Below are 23,477 nucleotides of genomic sequence, written 5' to 3' on the forward strand. Positions count from 1 at the left end.
ACAGAGGACCCAGGGGATAGTGGGAGAAAGAGAGAAACAGAGGACCCAGGGGATAGTGGGAGAAAGAGAGAAACAGAGGACCCAGGGGATAGTGGTTGTGGTGCAGTCTGGCACTGGTCTAAAGCTACAAAAAGATTGTAAACAGAATCTCATGAAAAGAGGTTGATACACTGAGTGTACAAAACATTAACAACACGTTCCTAATATTGAGTTGCACCCCCACTTTTGCCCTCAGAACAGCCTCAATTTGACGGGGCATGGACTCTACAAGGTGTCGAAAGCGTTCCACAGGGATGCCGGCACATGGTGACTCCAATGCTTTCCACTGTTGTCAGCGTTTCAGTTCTTGACACAAACCGGTGCGCCTGGCACCTACTACCATACCCCGTTCAAAGGCACTTAAATCTTTTGTCTTGCCATTTCACCCTCTGAATGGCACACATACACAATCCAGGTCTCAAATGTCTCAAGGCTTAAAACAATCCTTGTTAAACCTGTCTCCACCCCCTTCATCTACACTGACTGAAGTGGATTTAACAGTTGACATCAATAAGGAATCATAGTTTACAGTTGGATTCTCCTGGTCAGTCTACGTCATGGTAAGAGCAGGTGTTTATAATGTTTTGTACACTCAGTTTCTATTATTTGCAGTGTGTTTGGTCTAAACAGGGTCCATATAAAAAGGTAGGCATGCTCATGGGATTGACAATGAAAGTATTTGTTTTCCCCATACCCTTGTCCACCCAGAGTCAGTGGTGAACATCAGAAAGGAAGTGAGATGCTGGAGATTTTCTCCATGGTTACTAGCTGCTCTGACCTCTCTAACCCCTAATGGCCAATCCTATGACATACTGGAAGTTTAACAGCAATATTTTGATAGTGACCTTTGTAGTGGCGTGGCATAGTTAATGTTCTTGGTAGAACATGAATGTTCATGCCATCGACACCCACTATCTAGATTAAAGATCAGCAGCACGGTACTAGACTACATTCTGTTTTCCTTTTTCCCTTCCGCTCTCCCTCTCTTCTTGAAATGAAGGAGTCACGTGGGTTCATCTGCTTCAGTGAGAGAGGGAGAGGAACCCTTTCCCCATCCCCCGTTCATTATCCATCCTCTCAGTCTCCCCTTAACTATGAGAAAGAAGTGGTCCTTTATCACTGGATTTTACTTTACTAAAACAGGGATGCTTTTGTGTAATTCACCATTTATTGAGTAGTATCCCTTTTTTTCTTCTCTCTCGTGATCTCCCTCTTATGGGGCCTTTTTCCCTCTCCCTCTCCCCCTCCCATCTCCATCCCTCTTCTAGCCGTCCCAGCTCGTAAACCAGCAAGTCAAACAACTGCAGAGCACAGAGGAGCTGAGAAGAGAAATGGACACTAGTAATGCTCTAACAAACACAACTCTCTCAAACTGAGAAACAAAATACTTTACCTTAAACATGTCCAAGGTGTTATTCAAGAGAACATGTTTAAACATATAGCTCTATTAAATGTGACATGATCCCTCATGACAGATTCATAAAAGCTTATGGGATATCACATCGCATCTGCCATACTGTATACACATATGGGACCCTCACAAACCTTTGTGAAATGTCTGGCATAAAACAGCAATGCTCAGTATTAGTGTTTATTATGATCTCCAATTAGCTGCTGCAGAGGCGCCGGCTACTCTTCCTGGGTCCAAACAGGAATCAACATAAATAAAATACAGTGTTCAATAGGTAACCTTATGCTTATGAAACCATCATGTCAGCAAATAAATGATGACTGGCTTTCTCTGTGCCAGGAAAGAGTCGATTCTAAAATGATGAGGAAATATTTCAACACTCTGCTGATTGAAGAGCCTACTTCAGTTATTTACAGCCCTGCCAATTCCCTCTACGCATCACCCTGAGCAATCTCCTCTGCATGGTGTCTATGCAAATGTTTCCGCACTACATTTACACTGTACACTCAAAAAGGCATGTTTCAAAATGATAAGAAAATACAATATAGCAGATGCTCTTTTAACACCGAAACACTAAGAAGCAAATGAAATGGCCAGTGTCACTGTAACCACCTGGTTGTGGAGTTATGGTACAGTCCATCAACTACAAAGACACTAGTTAAGTGTAGGTCAGGCGAGCTGGGGGATGTTGTCTGTCTGATGGGTCACTTAGTAGTCTACTCCTAATGCACGCCTGTAAAGTCCTTGTATCTCTTTACTAAAAGGGCCTATAATGGTAGGTCACGGGGCCAACAAAACCTGGTTAGCTTTGAGCTCATGTTTTAACCATTTGAGGAAGCTTTACAATCTCCGGCAATGCCGTTACTTCACTTACCCTTCTCGCAGTTCCGGCCTCCAAATCCTAGGGGGCAGTCACAGCTGAAGGAGCCCCACATGTTGACGCAGGTCCCTCCATTCAAACACGGGTTGTTGTTGCAGAAGTGCCTTTTAGCAGAGCATCCTGGGAAGTTAAAGACATCTGAGGAATAGTTCAAGCCAACCTCATTATGCTAAGAGGTAATAAATTATTCATACTTCAGGTAAAACTTAAGGTACATTCACTTCCCCAACTCAGCTCATAGCGCTCAACTAAGACAGTAGGGAAGGGTGGATGCTATAAAACAGGCACAGAATGGTTCAGTCAAATAGCAATGTGCAAGGTTGCTAACCTGGTAGAGTGCCGTTGTTAGCGATGAAGCTAGCCATGTCGACGTGGCGGTTGTCGATCCTCAGGTCCTTCATGCAGCCCACAAACTGGCGGTTCTGGATGGGGAAGTCCTCAGGCAGTTTGGGCACGCCCCCTAGGAGTAGAGGACCAGTCAGATCCAGAGATCTACAGCAGAAAGACAGGACAGAGTCAGGCACATTTAGAATCTGTCACTCAGCTCTGCTTCTATACCGCAACACATTATATAAACACTGAGGTCTGCTTCTATACCGCAACACATTATATAAACACTGAGGTCTGCTTCTATACCACAACACATTATATCAACACTGAGGTCTGTTCCTATACCGCAACACATTATATAAACACTGAGGTCTGCTTCTATACCACAACACATTATATAAACACTGAGGTCTGCTTCTATACCACAACATATCATTAAAAGCACTGAGCTCTGCTTCTATACCACAACATATCATTAAAAACACTGAGCACTGCTTCTATACCACAACATATCATTAAAAGCACTGAGCTCTGCTTCTATACCACAACATATCATTAACACTTAGCTCTGCTTCTAGTAGCTTGGCTTCTATACCAAAACACATCAACACACTGGAACAGCGTTTATGAAATATTTATCAGACACATTTTGCAGCTTGTTTTTTTCCAGGGAGGATAACAGATACACCCCACTGAACTAAAATATGTTTACGATGGTTTACAAGCTGGACGTGACAGACTTTATTTAAAAAATGTATAATCTGTACCATCATGAGAGCCCTGTTTTGCTCAGCCAATTGGGATTTCTCTTTTGCTCTTGGCATCACGACAATAGTACACTAGATCAAGAGTAAGTTCAGCTTGTGGCAAAATTTTTGAAAACTGAATTCATGGCTTCAAAAGGCTTTTACTCAACTACTATAACTGCAACTGTTGGCAAATAACAGTACACAGTGAAATACCAGTAAGACCCTCCCATTCCCTTACTTTTTAGATCCTGATTGGCTGCCCTGGGCAGAGCAGGTGTAGTTCCCGATTACATGACCAAATCGCAGTGCCACTGAGGTGTCACAGTTGTCCACGGTTACTACGACGACCTTCTGGTCAGAGGGACCCTGGGGCATGCTGGCCTGGTTTAGGATTGGCTGTGAGGAGAGAAGGAGTTGTTGAGTTTGGCTCCAGTGTTATGGTGAGAGCACCTACAGCAGATGGGTGGAGGGAGCGGGAAGTCACCTGACAAACTACTGTAAATAGCAACACATGGTGATAGGAGTTTCTAAATAGTACAGCATTTATAAGTTATGCTATTCCTTCCTAAATGGGCAATACTGTATGTGTTTGGGAAGAACGTGGACATACATACAGTATGTAGTGTTTGGTTATGGATGGCTAGATAGATTGAGAGGGACAAGAAAGCACACATTAGGCTATAATGAGCCTTCTGGGACTGTTCAGAGGATTCTTTGAAAATAAAAATCACAGGTGTATCTCAAGGACTGCTTGATGCTAAAACTATGCTGAGACTCTAGGTTTCTTCTTCAAGTTACAAAAGGCAGGTAAATGTGTGGAAGTTTATTTTTGTCTCAGAATATCCAATTTATTGTTTGTGTGTGTCACTGTCAAGCATTTTTGGTTGCTCAACACATAAATAGATTGCTTGTCTGTCTGAAGGTAGCGTGAAGTTGTGCCACACATCTCAGTATATAAGTGTGATCATAACCAATCCTGTCTAACAATGTGTAAAAAACTCAGTAATCACACGTATTTTTCAAATGCAAAATACTAAGTGTAAAAACTAGCATTAAAAATAAAACTCTCACCATCTACTTTGTCATTGAAACGCTCACCCTAGAGAAGTATTTTCTCAAGTCAAGTACTTCAATTAAAAACAAAAGACTTCAAACAATCTAAGAAGCTTTAACAACCCTAATGAAAAGTTTGAATCAATTCTGAAGAGAAAAGTCAGCCACTAGCTATTATATTCAGCCCTACAGTATTCTGGAACATCACCCCAATTTATCTCAATGTTTTCAGTGCTTCAATAATTTAAAGCCAAACACCCACAGTTTAAGTCAGAGGCTGACACATAACCAACAGCACACACATGGCGGAAAAGCCCTGCTCAACAGCACACACATGGCAGAAAAGCCCTGCTCAACAGCACACACACGGCAGAAAAGCCCTGCTCAACAGCACACACACGGCAGAAAAGCCCTGCTCAACAGCACACACACGGCGGAAAAGCCCTGCTCAACAGCACACACATGGCAGAAAAGCCCTGCTCAACAGCACACACACGGCGGAAAAGCCCTGCTCAACAGCACAGTGACGGTCTTCTTCAGCACAAAGGATCTCTTTCATTGTGTGAGGAATCAATGGAGGGAGAAACAAGAGAAGGAGGGGCGGAGAGGGGTAGAATAACGATCCCGTCAATAAAGGTCACAACCTCTTTTCAAACACAAGCGTTTCCCGAGGTCACACAGAGCTCATATTGACCGTCAGCCCGGTTAGAGCTTGTGTCAGCAGTGGCTAGCAGCACTGTAATGAGAAGGGTAACCACCACTGACCACCATCCCACTGTTGACTGACCAGGCCTGGGCACTGAGCTATGGACAGAGCATATAGGAATAGTCTCCATGTGCAGTGTGGTCTTGTGCTGAGCCATGTCGATTATTTTTTGTTTTTTAAACAACTAATTGACCAACATCGGTTCAATTATTTGAATTCCATTACGTTCATTTTTTTCTGTGAGCTCAAAGCGCAGTTCTTTAGAGAGAAATCAGATCAAGCCCGAACTGTGCGATGTAGATTGGAGTTGTAGATTCCAACAGGCCAATATTCTACATAGTTTAGTGCAGAAAACGTTGTAATTAACTACAATGACCATAACCTGCTGCGTCGCCAACTTGTCCGGTCTGTGTGGAGCAGACACAGAGGGAAAGAAGAGATGGAAGAATGCGCGATCGAGATGGTATGCCTTATTGACTATGAAAAACTATTAAAATTGTGATTTTGTCAGACAGCATAGGCAGCAGCTCTATAGAGATGAGATGATAACTTGGAATGAAATAGCCAAATAAAGTCATCAACTAAAATATTTTATTTAAGTAATGTGAATAAAAGATAATCAATGATAAGCAGTAATGGACAGTCACTACCATCATGGGACTTTTAATTGTTTTATTCTGTGTTGTTACAGCATTCAACCCACATTTAAATTTTAAAGAAAATAATCTAAACCAAAATTGAACTGACCTCAAATAGCACTAATCGCTCAGTAGCGTGGGCTACTGCGTGGGCTACTGAGCGAATAGTGTTGCTCTCTCCTGGGTGGCCTGATTGTTGAGAGCTGAGGAATACATGTGATTTTGGGGGGAGTGTTGTGATTTTTTTTTWWAAATGGTATCTTCTTAACAAAAATATAATTAGCTAATTTTATTCATAGCATAAGATTATCATAAATTACACTTGTGATTTGTCTACATATTCCTGCAGAGCCATAATAACTGTCTGAGCCCTTTAATCAAATGGGGCTAAGAATACAGACCAGACAAATGGAGTATAGGTGGACCTTACACACACTGCTGGCATAACACATCTAGACAGCTGTAATATTGTAGGTCATGACAGAGCCCCATCCCTTTTCCTAGGAGCACTGCAGACAGAGGCACTGCCACATCTCCCTCACATGGTTCTCATTCCAACCCTGTATCCTATCCAGTGAGTAGATTAGATTATATCTGTGCTTGCAGCATGCTATTAATACAGCTGTCCCATTGAGGGTCTGTCTTTGAGGAGCTGAATACTAGAGGAGCTCATTGTGGGTCTTGTGATCACGCTTGGCTGCGTCTGAGAGGATGGAGACTTAATTACATTGTTCCACTGCACTGATCAAATATTAGCCCTCCTCTTTAAACACCTCATCTGTCTCCCATTAGGCATTATTATCGTATCTAATAACTGGCAAATAGGATTATTTGCTTTGCTGATTTGAGTCTGAAATATGTGCAGATGGATTTCATTATTCACAACACACCGGCTACCAGAAAGGTAGAAAGAACCTCTAAACCTGTTGACCAAAATGTCTTCATCCTTTAGTTGACCCCTTGTGAGGCAATGGGAAACTAATTTGTTGGGACAAACAAACCTGCAGTGTGAGATGGTCTGTTAGAATGGTCACAAACCAAATCACCCGACACGCTCTTTTCCACGGTTCCCCTCAGTTGAGAAAGGTCCGGAACAGACTGGTCCAAATTCTCTGGTTCGTTCACTGACCTACGCATTGGGCCATCGCTCCCAGCAGCAATCATCAGTCATGGCTGTTGACTCTGCTATAATGACTCTCTGCTAATGTCTGTCAGCCGCTCAGTCTGCTACACAAAGCCCCGGCCTGTCAGAGCTGATTGGAGAGCATATTTACTCAGGACTACATAAAAACACCGTTCCCCTCATTACAGCGGGGTGACAGGGAAACATGGGAATATGAGTTCATTGTTATCCACGATGACAGGAGGAGCATGGGAGCAAACAACAGTAATATTAGGTCTGACTGGAAACACCATAGCAACCAGAGAGGTTAGCCCTGAAGCGCAGTGTCCCGCTCAAAGCCCAAGTCAAAACCTCTCTCGCCTTTCTTTTCCTCCTTTTGCTCCTCTCCCGCCCTGTTTTTCTCTCCTTGCTGGTGAACAGAGAGTGGGGCACCTTCCCCAGGGCCGCATCATTCACTGCCTATGGTCCCTTTGGATGCCGAGTCCAGCACAAAAGCAGTGGTCATTGCCATTCTCCACACTCCCCCTCTCCCCTGAAAGGCACATTTCAATCTAAAATGCCCCCACCTCATCCCACCCACCCCCCCATGGACAGGGACAGGCCGGGGTGAGCCGGACGGCGTGAGATACCTCAGAGGGGAGGAGCCATAATTCGACCTCTATGACTCACTGGATCTGGACCAATGAGACAATGCTGCTGCAGCGGGTGTGAACTTTGATGGGGGGGGGGGTTAGTTCAACCAAAACTCTGGGCAGTTTTCTAGGAAAATGTCCCTTCCATTTGTCTGTGCATCTGCTTAACATTATGCTTGTTCCATTATTGAGTTCATGTTTGTTTTGTGCTAAAGATGAGTAGGAAACTAGCTGGTAAGATGTGATAGAAAAGAAAACGGCTCATCAAAAGCGTTACAGTGTGAGCAGTGGGCACTCAAGAGGAAGCACTTCTGTAGGTCACTGGAGACTGTCATTGTCTGTTTAATCCAAAAACTACTAGGTCACAATAAAACAAGCGATGGAGACTTTCATTGGACTTGTTGGTTTGTAACAAAGTGATTAATGAAAGAATAATGTCCCCGCTTTGATGGGAACCAAAGCCTTTTTCTCCAATGGCCTACGAGAGGTTGTGTTCCCTCACATTCTGCTGGCTGAATCTGACATGGCCCTGTTATTATAGACCATGAATAGAATATCCACACTAGGAGGGGGTTGCCTGGCAACAGCTTTATGATGCAAAGTGACTTCCTGAATAGACCAAAATGTAACATCCTGTGTGTTGGTCTGGGGGGGATGGCTGAAAAGGATGGGGATAAGGGACAAGGGGTAGTGGGGTGGTGGGTTATAGTTCCATACATTCTTCACTGATTGATATGGAAATAAAAAAGTTGAAGCCGTCGTCAATGAAAAATATCTTGTTTGTATGAGTTCTATTTTCTCCAACATATACTCTGAGCATAGCTGGGAAAACATTCCTCCCACCCTTTTCCAGTGTCTCTCTCGCTCTTTATCCATCTGTCTCATCCCCCTCCATCTCTCTAGCTCCCTCTCATTCCTTCTATGTCTGTCTGGCACACTGCACATTCCACTGTCCCATCAACGGTTCTCTGGAATGACACAGCAGCAGTTCTAACAGGATGCAGCAAAGTGAAAACGCCCACAGAGGACCGTGGGTATTCTTCTCCCAGTGTGGTCCAGCTAGAATCATGACCGACCCTCATCACTCTATAGACAGTCGCCATCAGACACTTGATGAAGTACAGCTGATCTAGTATAAATGGATGTCATCAGGACACGAAGTAGTGTAAAAATCTATATCCAGATCTACAAACACTACACAACATCCATAAATCAATTACCGGTATACAAGTCAATTGCAGGCCAAACATGTTAAGAAAATATGTATTGTATTTATATGTCTCATATTTCCAGTCTGTGGTAAAAGACAAACATAATTCAGTTTAGGCATGTACTGTACTGATGTTGGAAATGAACTGCTCTTCGTCCTCCTGCTCTGTGCTTCAGAGTGAGGTCTGATAAAGCCAAGTCTATAATGGGCCTTTTCAGTAGCCTAGTCTGACTCAAGTTACTGTATATCCCAGCCCAGACCCAGCAAATCTGTGTTTTGTCTAGTGTTTGAACCAGTCTACACTTTATAGGACCTAGCCCAGGTTTCCCCCGACCTTGTTGTAGTAGTGAACTTGCACCACATGCCACTGGCCATCACTGACACCTCCAAGGATGTAGGGCGACACAGTCGTCTTGGTCTCACCTAAAAAAAACAAGTCAGCAAAGGTTATTCACACATCATTGGATCAGGGCTAGTGCCAACACTTGTCACCATCACATGTGAATATATTAATAACAACTAACTCTAGATTTGGGATTAATTGGCTGACGAGCAGTAAAAGAAGCCCCTCCTACCAGCAGAGAAGGTGAGCTGGATCTGCTCGTTAATGATTTCCACAGCGATGAAGTCGTGCTTCTCGTTGAAGCGGCCATTGTAGAGTAACAAACCATTTGGCTCCTTTGTGGCAAATCTGGAAGACAGAAAGAAACAGGGCTTATGTCTTCTCAGCCAAAAGACTAAAGAGAGTAAACAACATTTTTTTTCACTGAGGAGGGTCTTTGTGGGTGGGGGGGGGGGGGGGTGGGGGGGGGGGGACTATGTGAAGATGCATTCTGTAAATATAACTAGTCATTTATTGCATTTATGAACACTCAGTGCTGAAAAACATGTCTAAATGGTCAATATCATGTGTAGCCTTCTCATACCCATGTCTAGAACCAAATCCAGTACCCTCGCCACAAGACAGACAGACGTACATATACTGACTGACATGCCCTATTATAGCAGAGGATACAGATTATGAATGCATCAGAAAATGTTTTTCTTTCCCATTAGGTTACTAGGAGGCATATTGATGCACTGTCCCTAGTGATTCACCATTGAGGAGCAGAGGACTAAATGTAATAATGCTGCAATTTTCCACATATCACTGAGCACCCAACAGGGTTAACCACCACGACCACGTTCCTGACAGAGATGGAGAAAAGTGCTACAAAATAATGTAATATCTGCAGTGTAGGTGTGGAGCATGACACAGTCCATAAACTCAGACAGCATACCGTGGACAGTGACTAAACCACAGAAATAGAATATCCATGAGCTGGAGGTCATTGTGTTGTTGTCTTTTACTGTAACGTTAATAGACAGACGCATTTAACCAATCCATGCACCTCTGGCTCCCATCCAGAGGCCACGCAAGTGACGCCACTAACCCTCTCGTCCACCTGGGATTCAAGGAACGACGCGTTCCATCCACAGAAAGACCACAGGGCATAGAAAAAAGACGGCACTAGTTCTATAAAAAAATCAAATCAAAAATCAAATCAAATTTTATTAGTCCCATGCTCCGAATACAACAAGGTGTTGACCTTACAGTGATATGATTATTACGAGCGCCTAACCAACAGTGCAGTTTCAAGAGATAAGGATAAGAATAAGAGATAAATGTAGTGATTAAAGAGCAGCAGTAAAAAAAAAAACTATATATAGAGGGGGGTGCCGGTAGAGTCAATGTGCGGGGGCCCAGGTTAGTTGAGGTAGTATGTACATGTAGGTAGAGTTAATTAAAGTGACTATGCATAGATGACAACAGAGAGTGGCAGTGGTGTGGAGAGGGGGGGCAATGCAAATAGTCTGGGTAGCCAAATCATTGGGTCACTGAGTTCTGAGGTGTCTTAATTTGATTCACTACAAAGGTAAAAAGCTCATGTGTGACACCGTGTTACCTTATATAATGATATTGCAGGCAGTCCAGGCCAAATGCAGAAGTTGCCAGAAAATTATAGAACCAGAAAATAATTTCCCCTCATTCACGTCCCAGGGGACCCCACAGTGGATGTGCTCCGTTTTACATTTGTAACTTTCTGAACATCTGTGGGAGAACTGAGCCCTGTCGGAGCCCTGTCGTCTGTGTTACTGGTGTGACTCGTTAGCGCTTGTAGTCCGCATCTGCCTGTTCAGATGGAGACCGTGTCAGACGGATGAAGCCTACTTTCTTCTTTTAAATGAGGGAGAGATTCCAGAGATCTAAATACAGTCTCTCAGGATGCTCTCAGAGCACATTGGTAAATGTTGCGAGGCTATGTGTGGGTGTGTGCGCCAATGTGTGAGCGTGCATGCATTATCCCAGAGTGTAGCCATGGGGCACAGCAATGCTGACCTGCTTACTGAGGAGAATGATAATCATGACCTCAGACAAGAGGGAAGAGGAGAAAAACAAAAACGCACCAACTGATTACAATAGCACTGAATATCTCAAACATGTTCACCCATGACTGCATGGCCACGCACGACTGCAAAACCGTCATTAAGTTTGAGGACGACACAACGGTGGTAGGCCTGATCACCAACGACGATGAGGAAGCCTATAGGGAGGAAGTCAGAAACCAGGCAGTGTGGTACCAGGACAACAACCTTTCTCTCAACATCAGCCAGACAAAGGAGATGATCGTGGATTACAGTAAACGGAGGGACGAGCATGCTCCCATCCATTGTGACGGGGCTGTAGTGGAGCGGGTCGAGACCTTCAAGTTCCTCAGTCTCCACATCACTAAGGAATTAACAAGGTCCACACACACCAACACCGTCGTGAAGAAGGCACAAAAAGATTTGGCAAAGATAGAGCTGCACCATTGAGAGCATCTTGACTGGCTGCATTACTACTTGGTATGGTAACTGCTTGACATCCGAACGCACGGTGCTAAAGAGGGTAATGTGTACGGCATAATGGTTACGACTTATCTCTACTACTGCACCGCAAGCGGTACCGATGCACCAAGTCTGGAACCAACAGGACCCTAAACAGCTTCTACACCCAAGCCATAAGACTGCTAAATAGTTAACCAAATAGCTACTTGGAAGGCTTTCCACTAGATGTTGGAAAATTGCTGCGGGGACTTGCTTCCATTCAGCCACAAGAGCATTAGTGAGGTCGGGCACTGATGTTGGGCGATTAGTCCTGGCTCGCAGTCGGAATTCTAATTCATACCAAAGATGTTCGATGGGTTTGTGGTCAGTGGTCAGACCAGTCAAGTTCATCCACACTGATCTCGACAAACCTTTTCTGTATGGACTTCGCTTTGTGCACGTGGGCATTGTCATGCTGAAACAGGAAAGGGCCTTCACCAAACTGTTGCCACAAAGTTGGAAGCACAGAGTCGTTGAGAATGTCATTGTATGCTGTAACGTTAAGATTTCCCTTCACTGGAACTAAAAGGGCCTAGCCCAAACAATGAAAAACAGCCCCAGACCATTATTCCTCCACCACCAAACATTAGTTGGCACTATGCATTCGGGCAGGTTTCATTATTCTGGCATCTGCCCAACCCAGATTTGTCCGCCGGACTGCCAGATGAATCACAGAAGCGTGATTCATCACTCCAGAGAATGCGTTTCCACTGCTCCAGAGTCCAATGGCGACGAGCTTTACACCACTCCAGTCGACGCTTGGCATTGCACATGGTGATCTTAGGCTTGTGTGCAGCTGCTCGGCCATGGAAACCCATTTCATGAAGCTCTCGATGAACAGTTCTTGTGCTGACGTTGCTTCCAGAGGCAGTTTGGAACTCGGTAGTGAGTGTTGTAATTGAGGACATTAGATTTTTATGCGCTATGCGCTTCAGCACGCGGCGGTCCCGTTCTGTGAGCTTGTGTGGCCTACCACTTCATGGCTGAGCCGTTGTTCCTCCTAGACGTTTCCATTTCAAAATAACAGCACTTACAGTTGACCGCGGCAGCTCTAGCAGGGCAGAAATTTGACAAACTGACTTGTTGGAAAGGTGGCATCCTATGGCGGTGCCACGTTGAAAGTCAATGAGCTCTTCAGTAAGTTCATGCTACTGACAATGTTTTTCTATGGAGATTGCATGGCTGTGTGCTGTCAGCACCGTGTGGCTCAAATACCCGAATCCACTAATTTGAAGGGGTGTCCACATACTTGTGTGTATTCTCCTCGTACCCCTGCACATTGACTCGGTACTGATAACCCATCTATATAGCTAAGTTATCGTTACTCATTGTGTATTTATTCCTTGTGTTATTATCTTTCTATTTGCTGTGTTGGGAAGTGCCCCGTAAGTAAGCGTTTCACTGTTAGTCTACACCTGTTGTTTACGAAGCATATGACAAATACAGTTGGATTTGGTTTGAAACAGAAAATCATGTGTTGTTTATTATGGTTAGCATCTAGAAATATTATTTATTTTCATCTATGGCTTGGCCTTCTTGTCATCAATGAATAGGTTTTCAAGGCTTTTTCACACAGCTTCCAGATCCCCCCGGACTGAGTGCAATCAACCATAACTGACTCCTCTGGCAACATTATATGTCACATTAGGCTGCCATTAGCAAAGTTAACAACCAGTCTACATATATTGACATATGGAAGGGCCAAGGGCCATGATATAATGGCAAGTTGATGTGACTGTATTAGACATGTGCATTGAGGAAGTCTCTAGATGGCCAAACCTGACATGAATACTAACAATGTGAGAGGTATTATTAAAATATGTGACACAAATGTTGCTACTAAGGCTGTTTCTGGTAACAGACACACTTCCAACACACAATTTCCTCTTCCTGCTAACTCTCGCTCTACTGTAGTGCAGTCTATAGGCTCCACCTCACTGAGGTTCCCCATGAGAAAAGCTCTTTACCATAGTAACCTGATCAAGCCAGGTTCAGGTAACAGAGCGCCCTGATAGACAGCCTGCTGGGTGTTAGCTGTGATATCCCCAGCTTTACACACCACCTACTTCACAGCTCTGGGAGCAATCTGGGAACTACAGGCCAAGGCTTTTAAGAAAGAGATCCAAAAGACTGCCATCTGAGCTACATTTAAACAAAGGCCACCACTTCCATAAAACTCACAAAGGCATATCATTATCACCACTACTCATTAATGGCTAGTTTCAAGCCCTGCCAAGAACTTCTAGAGTGAGAAAACATCACAAATATGAATATAAAAATGGCCATGTAATTTTACAGTGATAGCAACTGGGGGTATTGTCTTTGCTATGACGGGATATTATACCCACGGTGGTGCTTTTATTGTCACTTGGGATGGAGCATTTCATTCAAATTAATGTACCCGTGTCTCATTTACATGAATGTACTTCCGTGATCGACTGTGTTCAATGTTACTCATCTGTTTTATTTAAGCACCACCATCCCCTGGCTACATCGCACAAGATACTAGTCTTTGATCTTGGTCTAGAAATACAACTTGCTCTACCTGTATCAGACAAATGACACCATTATGTTTTAGTGCTCATATAAAACTGGATGGTCGTTAATTGAGAGCAAATACATGTTCCCAAAATATCAAGGCATACCAGGATGAAAGCCCCCTAGGTGTAGGAGTTAATCTCATATGCACACGCACACACACACAAATGCATTTAACCATGGAAAAAGGTCTGGAAATATGGCTGAATATAAACAGTATAGCTTCTCCCTCCGCAAGGAAATCAAACGAGCGAAATGCCGTTACAGGGACAAAGTGGAGTTGCAATTCAATGGCTCAGACACAAGACGTATGTGGCAGGGTCTACAGGAAATCACGGACAACAACAAGAAAACCAGCCCCGTCACGGACACCGAAGTCACGCTTCCAGACAAACTAAAACACCTTTGCCCACTTTGAGGATAATACAATGCCACCGCCGAGGCCCGCTAACAAGGATTGTGCACCCCCCCCCCCGTGGCCGACATGAGTAAAACACTGGCCCAGGCGGCCTCCCTAGCCAAGTCCTCAGAACATGCGTAGACCAGCTGGCTGGAGTGTTTACGGACATATTCAAATCGCTCCCCTATCCCAGTCTGCTGTCCCCACATGCTTCAAGATGGCCACCATTGTTCCTGTACCCAAGAAGGCAAAGATAACTGAACTAAATGACTACCGCCCCGTAGCACTCACTTCTGTCATCATGAAGTGCATTGAGAGACTAGTCAAGGATCATATCATCTCCACCTTACCTGTCACCCTAGACCCACTCCAATTTGCTTACTGCCCCAACAGGTCCACAGACGATGCAATCGCCATTACTCTGCACACTGCCCTATCACATCTGGTCAAGAGGAATACCTATGTAAGAATACTGTTCATTGACTACAGCTCAGCATTCAACACCATTGTACCCTCCAAGCTCATCATCAAGCTGGAGGTCCTGGGTCTCAACCCCGCCCTGTGCAATTGGGTCCTGGACTTTGACGGGCCATGTAATTTGACGGGCCCCCGGGTGGTGAAGGTAGAAAACAACATCTCCACTTCGCTGACCCTCAACACTGGGTCCCCACAAGGGTGCGTGCTCAGTCCCCTTCTGTACTTCCTGTTCACTCATGACTGCACGGCCAGGCACAACTCCAACACCATCATTAAGTTTGCTGATGACACAACAGTGGTAGGCCTGGTCACCGACAATGATGAGACAGCCTATAGGGAGGAGGTCAGAGACCAGACAGTGTGACGCAAGGACAACATCTCCCTCAACGTGATCAAGACTAAGGAGATGATTGTGGACTACAGGAAAAGGAGGACCGAGCACACGCCCATTCTCATCGACGGGGCTGTAGTGGAGCAGGTTGAGAGCTTCAAGTTCCTTGGTGTCCACATCACCAACAAACTAACATGGTCCAAGCACACCAAGACAGTCATGAAGAGGGCATGACAAAACCTATTCCCCCTCAGGGGACTGAAAATATTTGTCATGGGTCCTCAGATCCTCAAAAGGATCTACAGCTGCACCATCGAGAGCATCCTGACGGGTTGCATCACTGCCTGGTATGGCAACTTCTTGGCCAGTGACCGCAAGGCACTACAGACGGTAGTGCATATGGCCCAGTACATCACCGGGGCCAAGCTTCCTGCCATCCAGGAACTCTATACCAGGCGATGTCAGAGGAAGGCCCTAAAAACTCCAGCCACCCCAGTCATAGACTGTCCTCTCTGCTACCGCATGGCAAGCGGTACCGGAGTGCCAAGTCTTGGTCCAAGAGGCTTCTAAAGACTCCAGATCAGCTAATCAAATGGCTACCCAGACTATTTGTACTGTGTTGCATATCTCCAGCTTCACCTTGATGAGAGAGACAGACAGAGGAGAAATAGGCCAAGCGCTGACTCAAAGCTCAAAGTGACCACTGAATGTAATCAGATCAGACTCCTGGATCTCAGATTAATGTCCCCGGGTACACAAGGTGCCATTCCAGAAAAAGTAAGTCTACAGTCCCCATTAGAAAACCCTCTCACCATACATACTCACCATGCTCAGGGAACCCAAACCCAGCTAGAGAAGATGAGCCTTTTAAAGACTACGGCTATTAAATGATTCAGTAACTTATGAAACACCAGGAAGCTTATGTAAATGAGAGGGGAGGCAGGCCGTTAAGAGGCGTGAGCGTATAAGAGCAGTTGTGGAATGTATGAAGTGATCATTTAAAGAGAGCGCAAGAGTAATGTTCGAGAGGAGTCATAAAAAAAGAGAGAAAGAGAGGGTGGAGTGGTGGGAGGAAGAACGAGAGAGGTGGCGAGAAGGAGTGAATCACAGTACTATATTTAGGGAGCTACTTTGTACTACGAAAGTGAATGATTGAGATGGCACAATGTCCCACTGTGTGGGGTATTAGTTGTACTTACGAAAGGGAGAGGGTGAAGTGGAAGCGCTGGCGGAGGCCCTTGAAGGTGAGGAAGGACTGCAGGGGGAAGTTCCTGGTGGTCATCTCACAGTAGGGCTTTTCATATCCGCCAGATGGGCACTCACACTTGAACCCTCCCACCAGCAGGTTCACACAGGTGCCCCCATTCTTACACACAGCTGGGCCACAGCGCCCGGAGCGGGACGATAGCTCACACCGCTTGCCTGGAGGAAGAGAGAGGGGTAGAGAGAGAGGGGGAAGGGAAAGAGACCAGTCAGAATTACAACTATCAAGGTGACAAATTTCAGTGCCAGCCCTGGACAGTCTGTGGGTAAAAAAAAAAAAATTGGTCCTCCCTTCCAGTTCAACTTCACTAGTGTCTAATCTCACCAGACTACTGCTGCGGTTTAATATGGGGCAAGACAAGATGCATTATGCCTCCAGCACTTACCACGAGCCTTCTCCGAGAGGGAGGGAATGTGTGAGAGAGGCAAAGATGGTGAGAAGAGGTCAAAGGATGCAGCAAGGAAGAGACAGATTTCAGACAGTGAACGAGACAAAAAGAGAGAAAGTCAGACAGAGAGAGACAGAGAGAGTGCTGTGGCAATGGGGAACTGTTAGTAAGCCTTCATGCATCGTGTAGCCCTGCGCACTGCTTACAACTTCTATTGGTCTCCAGTCTCTGGATGAGAAGCTGCAGTTGCTATGGTGAGACTGCACGCCTCCTTGCACGAGTTGGAATGTGTGTCAGAGCCACTCGGCAGCACGGAACACTTCCACTGTGTGTAGAGTTACTGTACTGTACACACCACACAGAAAAAGACAACATCTCTATAGACTATACATACACAGGGCTTGTGTTGTACATCCTACAGCCAGTCACAGCCAATCACAGGATTCCCAGTCTAAGACAATTAAGGGAACCCTTTGTTTTACTACTGTTGTAGGGTGTATTCACTCATTCATCCAACTGCAAGGTCATTGTGGTCATTATGGATTAAGCTTTGATAAGATGTGGATGTTATCCTATGATGCATTGCCATGACAGTAGTCAGCATTGTACCGTGGTGGGCTACACAGGCAGAAGAACAGTCACTTTACCCTGGCGAACTATGACAATTTGTTGTTTCCTTGATGGCGCTTGTTGACACTTGGCTACCGCTAGTAGAAAAAGCACTAACTGCATGAGTCGTGAGGAAATTAATCAGTGACTCGCCTCAGGCAAAAAGTTACTTCTGTCTTTTTAAACAAATCAGGGGAAGAAGGGACATTAGTCAGGGCTTGATGTGGTCAAGCATTGCTGCAGTCAACGCTGGGCTACTGTAGGAAACTGGGCCACTGGGATAGTCTTCTACTTCCTCTAAAGTCAGCTTGGGCTCTACAGGGGCCTAATTTTTACTGAGGAGGCTTCAAAGTTCAATGTGATGTATTCTTCTTTATACAGTTACAATCATATGCAGATCAAAAATGACATTTTTTATGGTAGAAAAAATCTTCTAACACTCAGAAAAGAGAAATGGTAGCATTCTGTTTACTTCAAAAACCCTACCAGCTCAGCTACACACATTAACTGTACTGGCTATATCCATGTAAGTACCTATCCAGAAACTGTACAGAAGACAGTAAGAGACATTATAGTGAGCATCCGGTCTCCGCCCTGTCACCTGAGCCTGTTCTGTTGTTTATATGGTAACCTGGGAATAAACAGGGCCAATGTTTTTCTGTCAGGCATCCCTCTGGGACGCCCTCCCACAACAGGTGCAGGGTCCTGGAACAACAGCTCTCGGTTGCTAGGTGAGCTGGGCCATGTGAGGAGCTTGCAAATCCATTTTTTTGGAAGCATTTACTACCCCTGCCCTCTCCAACTCTCTGTTTACTGCAAACATGAATCATTAAGGCTGTCAAAATGTGCAGGGACCAGTTTTAGGCAGGAGACACACCACACACTTTAACTACTCAAGCATGGTAAATATCAATGAGAGAAAGTGTACCATTTTGTGGCAATCCAATAGATATAAAACCGGCAATTCAAAAGCTCTGAAAGCATTATACTGTGGATAACTGGACAAAATTGACCTATAAAATCATGTGGCACTTTGAAATACAAGCATTTCCAAAAGGAAAGTAGGTTTGTTGGATTCCTCCCCAGATGTTACCATATATTAACATGTAATGTTTTCATGAGGGACTTGAAAGGGTAACCTTATTAAACTAATTACAACACACTAATGCCACACACACGCCTCGTCTCCAACCACCATATCAAATCTCCCCAGTTGACACGGCACTCAGATTAATAAAATAAAATGGGGTTCTGTTCTCTTCAGCAGAGGTGAGACAGAGGTGCTTATCAAACACAACAACAGCCAATGAGTCACACAATAGATAAGAGTCACCAGAAGAATAGGCACACACAGAAACCTTTCAGTCTCAGCCCATAGCTGGCATCTCCACTGATCTTGATTTAATCTAATGTGGTGATAACAGAGACAATGATTACCATGACTAATTCATATGATCCTTAGATTAGTGTAATTGTTCAGCTGCGTCTTTTAAAACAATGGTGTGTGAATAAGCAGGGGGATTAAATGGCGGACTATAACTAACTCCTCCTGCTGAGACCCCTTTACAGATCTAAAATGGAAACGGCCATTTCTGTGCTGCTAGGTAACTGAAACGCATGGTCTCCTCTCCTAAGTGAAACAGAGTGGTAGAGAGTCCTCATATGGGCAGTTTCTCCCTGAGGACGTGAAGGCATACAAGAGTTAAGATAACTCAACGCTGGGACGACAACACTACATGCTCCTGGCACTATCGACAGGGCTTACTCAACACAACACCAACCCACCAATCATACTGACAATTTGCTGGAAGAATACACTTAATTTATTCAGTTGCAGCTAACCTGGTGTGACTACCATGTAAAATCAGGTAGGGGTGAATCCAGGCCATGTCGAACATTATTCTATATCCCATCCACTGATTCCAGTGACTAGTAGTGAAGGTGACAGAGTGGCATAATTGTGATCCCACCGTGCCAAACACATTGTAGCATGGGCCAGGTGCAGTGGTGGAAAAAGTAACCAATTATCATACTTTAATAAAAGTAAAGATACCTTAATAGAACATGACTCAAGTAAAAGTGAATGTCACCCAGTATTTACTACTTGAGTACAAGTCTAAAAGTATTTGTTTTTAAATATACTTAAGTATCAAAAGTAAATGTAATTGCTAAAATATACTTGTATCAAAAGTAGCCAGGGGAACGCTCCACTCAGACATCTTTACAAACGAATAATTTGTGTTTAGTGAGTCCGCCAGATCAGAGGCAGTAGGGATGACCAGGGATGTTCTTTTGATAAGTGCATGAATTGTACAATTTTCCTGTCCTGCTAAGCATAAAAAATGTGACTAGTACTTTAGGGTGTCAGAGGAAAATGTATGGAGTAAAAATTACATTATTTTCTTTAGGAATGTATTGAAGTAAAAGTCAAAAATATAAATAGTACAGATACCCCAAAACACTGAAGTAATACTTTAAAGTATTTTTACTTAAGTACTTTACGCCACTGGCCAGGTGATGAACCTGGACCAGATAACAGGCTTACACGAAACAACACTGATGCTTTTTAGAACTAGCTAGACCAGAGGTGAGTGGACTAAAACCGAGACTGTAGGAGTGTTATATGAATAACAGTATCTAATATCTCACAAAACACAATCCTATGATCTGCCAAATTCAAATTCAGTTGGGGTAATATTGGAGGCTTCCATGAGGCATTCCTACGACATGCTTTGATTTTTTAATTGATTAATACAACATCAAACACTGAAATATAAAGCTTTCAGCATTTGTGTGCTATAGGCTACTGATAGAACTAACGACAACATAAAGAAATGCTTGATTAGATCAAAGTAAAAGTCTGCAGCAGCAACAACCGTGTTGTACTGGGGCCTCCTTTCATATATGGGGCAGAGTGTGTGTAGAAATATGCTACAGCGCAGTATACTGTAGTGAGATTGGAGCTGAGGAGATGGTGTATAAAACATGTTAAAGGTAAGAGCTAAAAGTAGGTTGTTGTATGTGAGTATTCTCAGTCCATTTGTCCTGTACCAGACTGAGTCAGCCAGGCTTAATCATTCGCTCAGTCCTTCCCAATATGAGTGAAATTGATGGCTGCTCTGCTCTGTTATTTTTTCTCGCTTTCCATCATACTGCCATCTGGCAACGCCCACGGGCCCCAGCAGTTCCACACCACACACAAGCACGGGAACACAGACACATACATACGCGAGCACACACACAGCAATTACCTACCCACCCACATGGAGTAGGCAATTCAGAACCCACACACACACACACACACACACACACACACTCATAGAGCAGCCAATTGACCCCCCACACCCATACACAGTGGCTTTCAGCACAGCGGGAGTGTCAAATCCAACAGTCAGTCATGTTGAACAACAGGAGCTGTAGATTGCATCCAGGACAACCCCATCAACCCAGCCCAGTCTTGGATAGATCTGGAGAGGAGAGGTTGACTGTTCTCTCAGAGGCTTTGTTTGAGGAAATATTAGAGCAAGGCAAAAGTTGATGATTTATGAATCACCCTAACACAGGCATAACTGCATGTCTCGATCATATTACTACTCTGATTACGCAGCAGGTAGGCACGCCCAGTAGATGAAGTTGAAATGAGCTAGCCTGCTCAACGCGGTACAGACTCTGATCTAAGTGAGATTGATGAGGATCACTCTGCTGAGTTGACATGGCTCACACACACCATCATCCTCCACAGTTCAGCTCTCACACACCCACAGCAGTATGGACCATGTAAAAGAGTGGTCCTCAACCCGAACCTCTGAGTGACACCCACTCACTATTAGAACAACATATTATGTTCTCCCACACAATCGGAATGTGTCCAATGGAAGTCATTTGTGGCAGAAACACTTTTTACATTGGGCTCCCGAGTGGCGCAGCGGTCTAAGGCACTGTATCTCAGTGCTAGAGGCGTCACTACATATCCTGGTTCGATTCCAGGCTGTATCACAACCGGCCGGGATTGGGAGTCCCATAGGGCGGCGCACAATTGGCCCAGCGTCATCCGGGTTAGGGTTTGGCCGTTATTGTAAATAAGAATGTTCTTAACTGACTTGCCTAGTTAAATAAAGGTTAAATAAAAAATAAATACATTGATTTAGCATAATATAGAAGATACCCTTAAGTGTCTAATCCACTGAAGAGACCATAAGAGACTACCACTATAATTGACACCATTGTAATCAGTGCTGTTGGCCCATTTAATTAGCTGCATAGACCTGGAGGGAATTCCAAAGCCAATATGATATCCTAAAATATTGGCAGCAGATCCTGAAAGGGGCATTCTATCTGTGAAATAAATTGGAGTGGCGACTGCAGGGTTAATTGAGGGTATCATATCTAGAGATGATAATATATAGAAATCATTGCATTTCAAAATGTGGTGGTGGATACGAAGCCAAACAAAACTAAAAACACCCTCTACCTAGCTAGCTAACCTAAACCAGAAACACAGATCTACAAAAACGCATTGCTTGACAGTCAATATTATCATAGTGATTTGTAAAAAGGTTAAACAAGGTCTGGTCTTGCCAAGATTTGAACCACACAAGAGGGTATGGTTTTAAACTGTATACACTGTTTATTAAATGGAGATAACCCACTGGTCTAGTAAAAGTGACAACAATTATGTACATGTAAGATCAACCCTTTAAAAACTGAATCCATCTTTCTAGAAAGGAGCGAGAATCCAACCACATTTCATGCTTTTATCCAACTAGAAAAGCGGTGAACTTCAAAGAACATAGTATATGTCACATAGGGAGAGAGCAGGGCTTGGGTGAAATCAAATTAACTCATGCAACTCCATAACCCTTTGATAAAGCAGAGGGCAAAAACTCTGGTAATCACTCATATTAGCATATTTCCATTCCCTTCTCATTCTCCCCATCCACTCTTAGTTTGTCTACTTCTCTCACCTTCAGCAGAGAGAAACCAGATCGTCTTTAATATTTTCCTGAAATGCATAATATTTGGAGCAGTGTGCACATCTTTCCTTCCTAAATCTGCTTTAAGTGGAAAAAGACTAAAAGCAAACCCATTTGAGATTGGGGCTGAGATAGTAATTGCTTAACATCAGAGTACCTCAGTATCTTAAAAAAATTTAACATTTTAAAAGTTCTTCCTTTGCACCAATCCTCACAGCCCACCGTCTCTACAGCGTATTCTTTGTTACACTTTTCAATTCCAGGTATTTTTACCAGGGGGCATTGTTAAGACAGGAAGACGCACTCTCTTTCTCCCTCTCCATCTGTAGCCATACATAATTCAGCACTTCCTTCCATTATTCCTCCCAGAGATACTCTGCTGCTGACCGGCCAAATTACTATTGTTTTCCCCCTCTCAGACACACTCATCCCTGTAATGCTACAAGCTCTACAGGACCTCAGGCCAAAAGAGGCCCCAGGAAGGCAATACCAAAGATACCAGTAACTAACCCAAGATATATCGTTGGCATCTTTTCCAATGGGAGCAAATTAAGCATAATGGGCAGAAAAAGCAAGGTGGTGGGCAGAGCCAAGGACGACCTAGCGAGATCCTATTGCCGTGTTTTTGCATATTTTCATTAGGGAACGCCTTCTCTGTGAAGTGCGCAGTAACTCAATTCGCCCCTGCACTCGGAACAACGCAATTTTCTGAAACTTTGGTCAAGTCTACAAATCTTAGTGCACCCTGTTCATAGCAGATTCTAGTTTTGATAACAGAAAACTGTATTGAGATTGAATGTTTAACATCGATACTGAAAA

At 44.1% G+C, this 23,477-nt stretch overlaps 1 protein-coding gene across 1 annotated transcript in view; it reads right to left on the reverse strand.

Annotated features, from left to right (window-relative positions):
* LOC111975553 (cadherin EGF LAG seven-pass G-type receptor 2-like) overlaps positions 1-23,477 on the reverse strand; it is an 83,137-nt gene that overhangs the window by 24,691 nt on the left and 34,969 nt on the right. Inside the window, 6 exon segments of the mRNA XM_070442902.1 lie at positions 2,325-2,450; positions 2,659-2,822; positions 3,648-3,805; positions 9,106-9,194; positions 9,347-9,462; positions 16,624-16,846. Of these exon segments, the coding sequence (XP_070299003.1) occupies positions 2,325-2,450; positions 2,659-2,822; positions 3,648-3,805; positions 9,106-9,194; positions 9,347-9,462; positions 16,624-16,846 (876 nt within the window).

The sequence above is a fragment of the Salvelinus sp. IW2-2015 genome, linkage group LG1 (assembly GCF_002910315.2).
Source record: "Salvelinus sp. IW2-2015 linkage group LG1, ASM291031v2, whole genome shotgun sequence".
NCBI lineage: Eukaryota > Metazoa > Chordata > Actinopteri > Salmoniformes > Salmonidae > Salvelinus > Salvelinus sp. IW2-2015.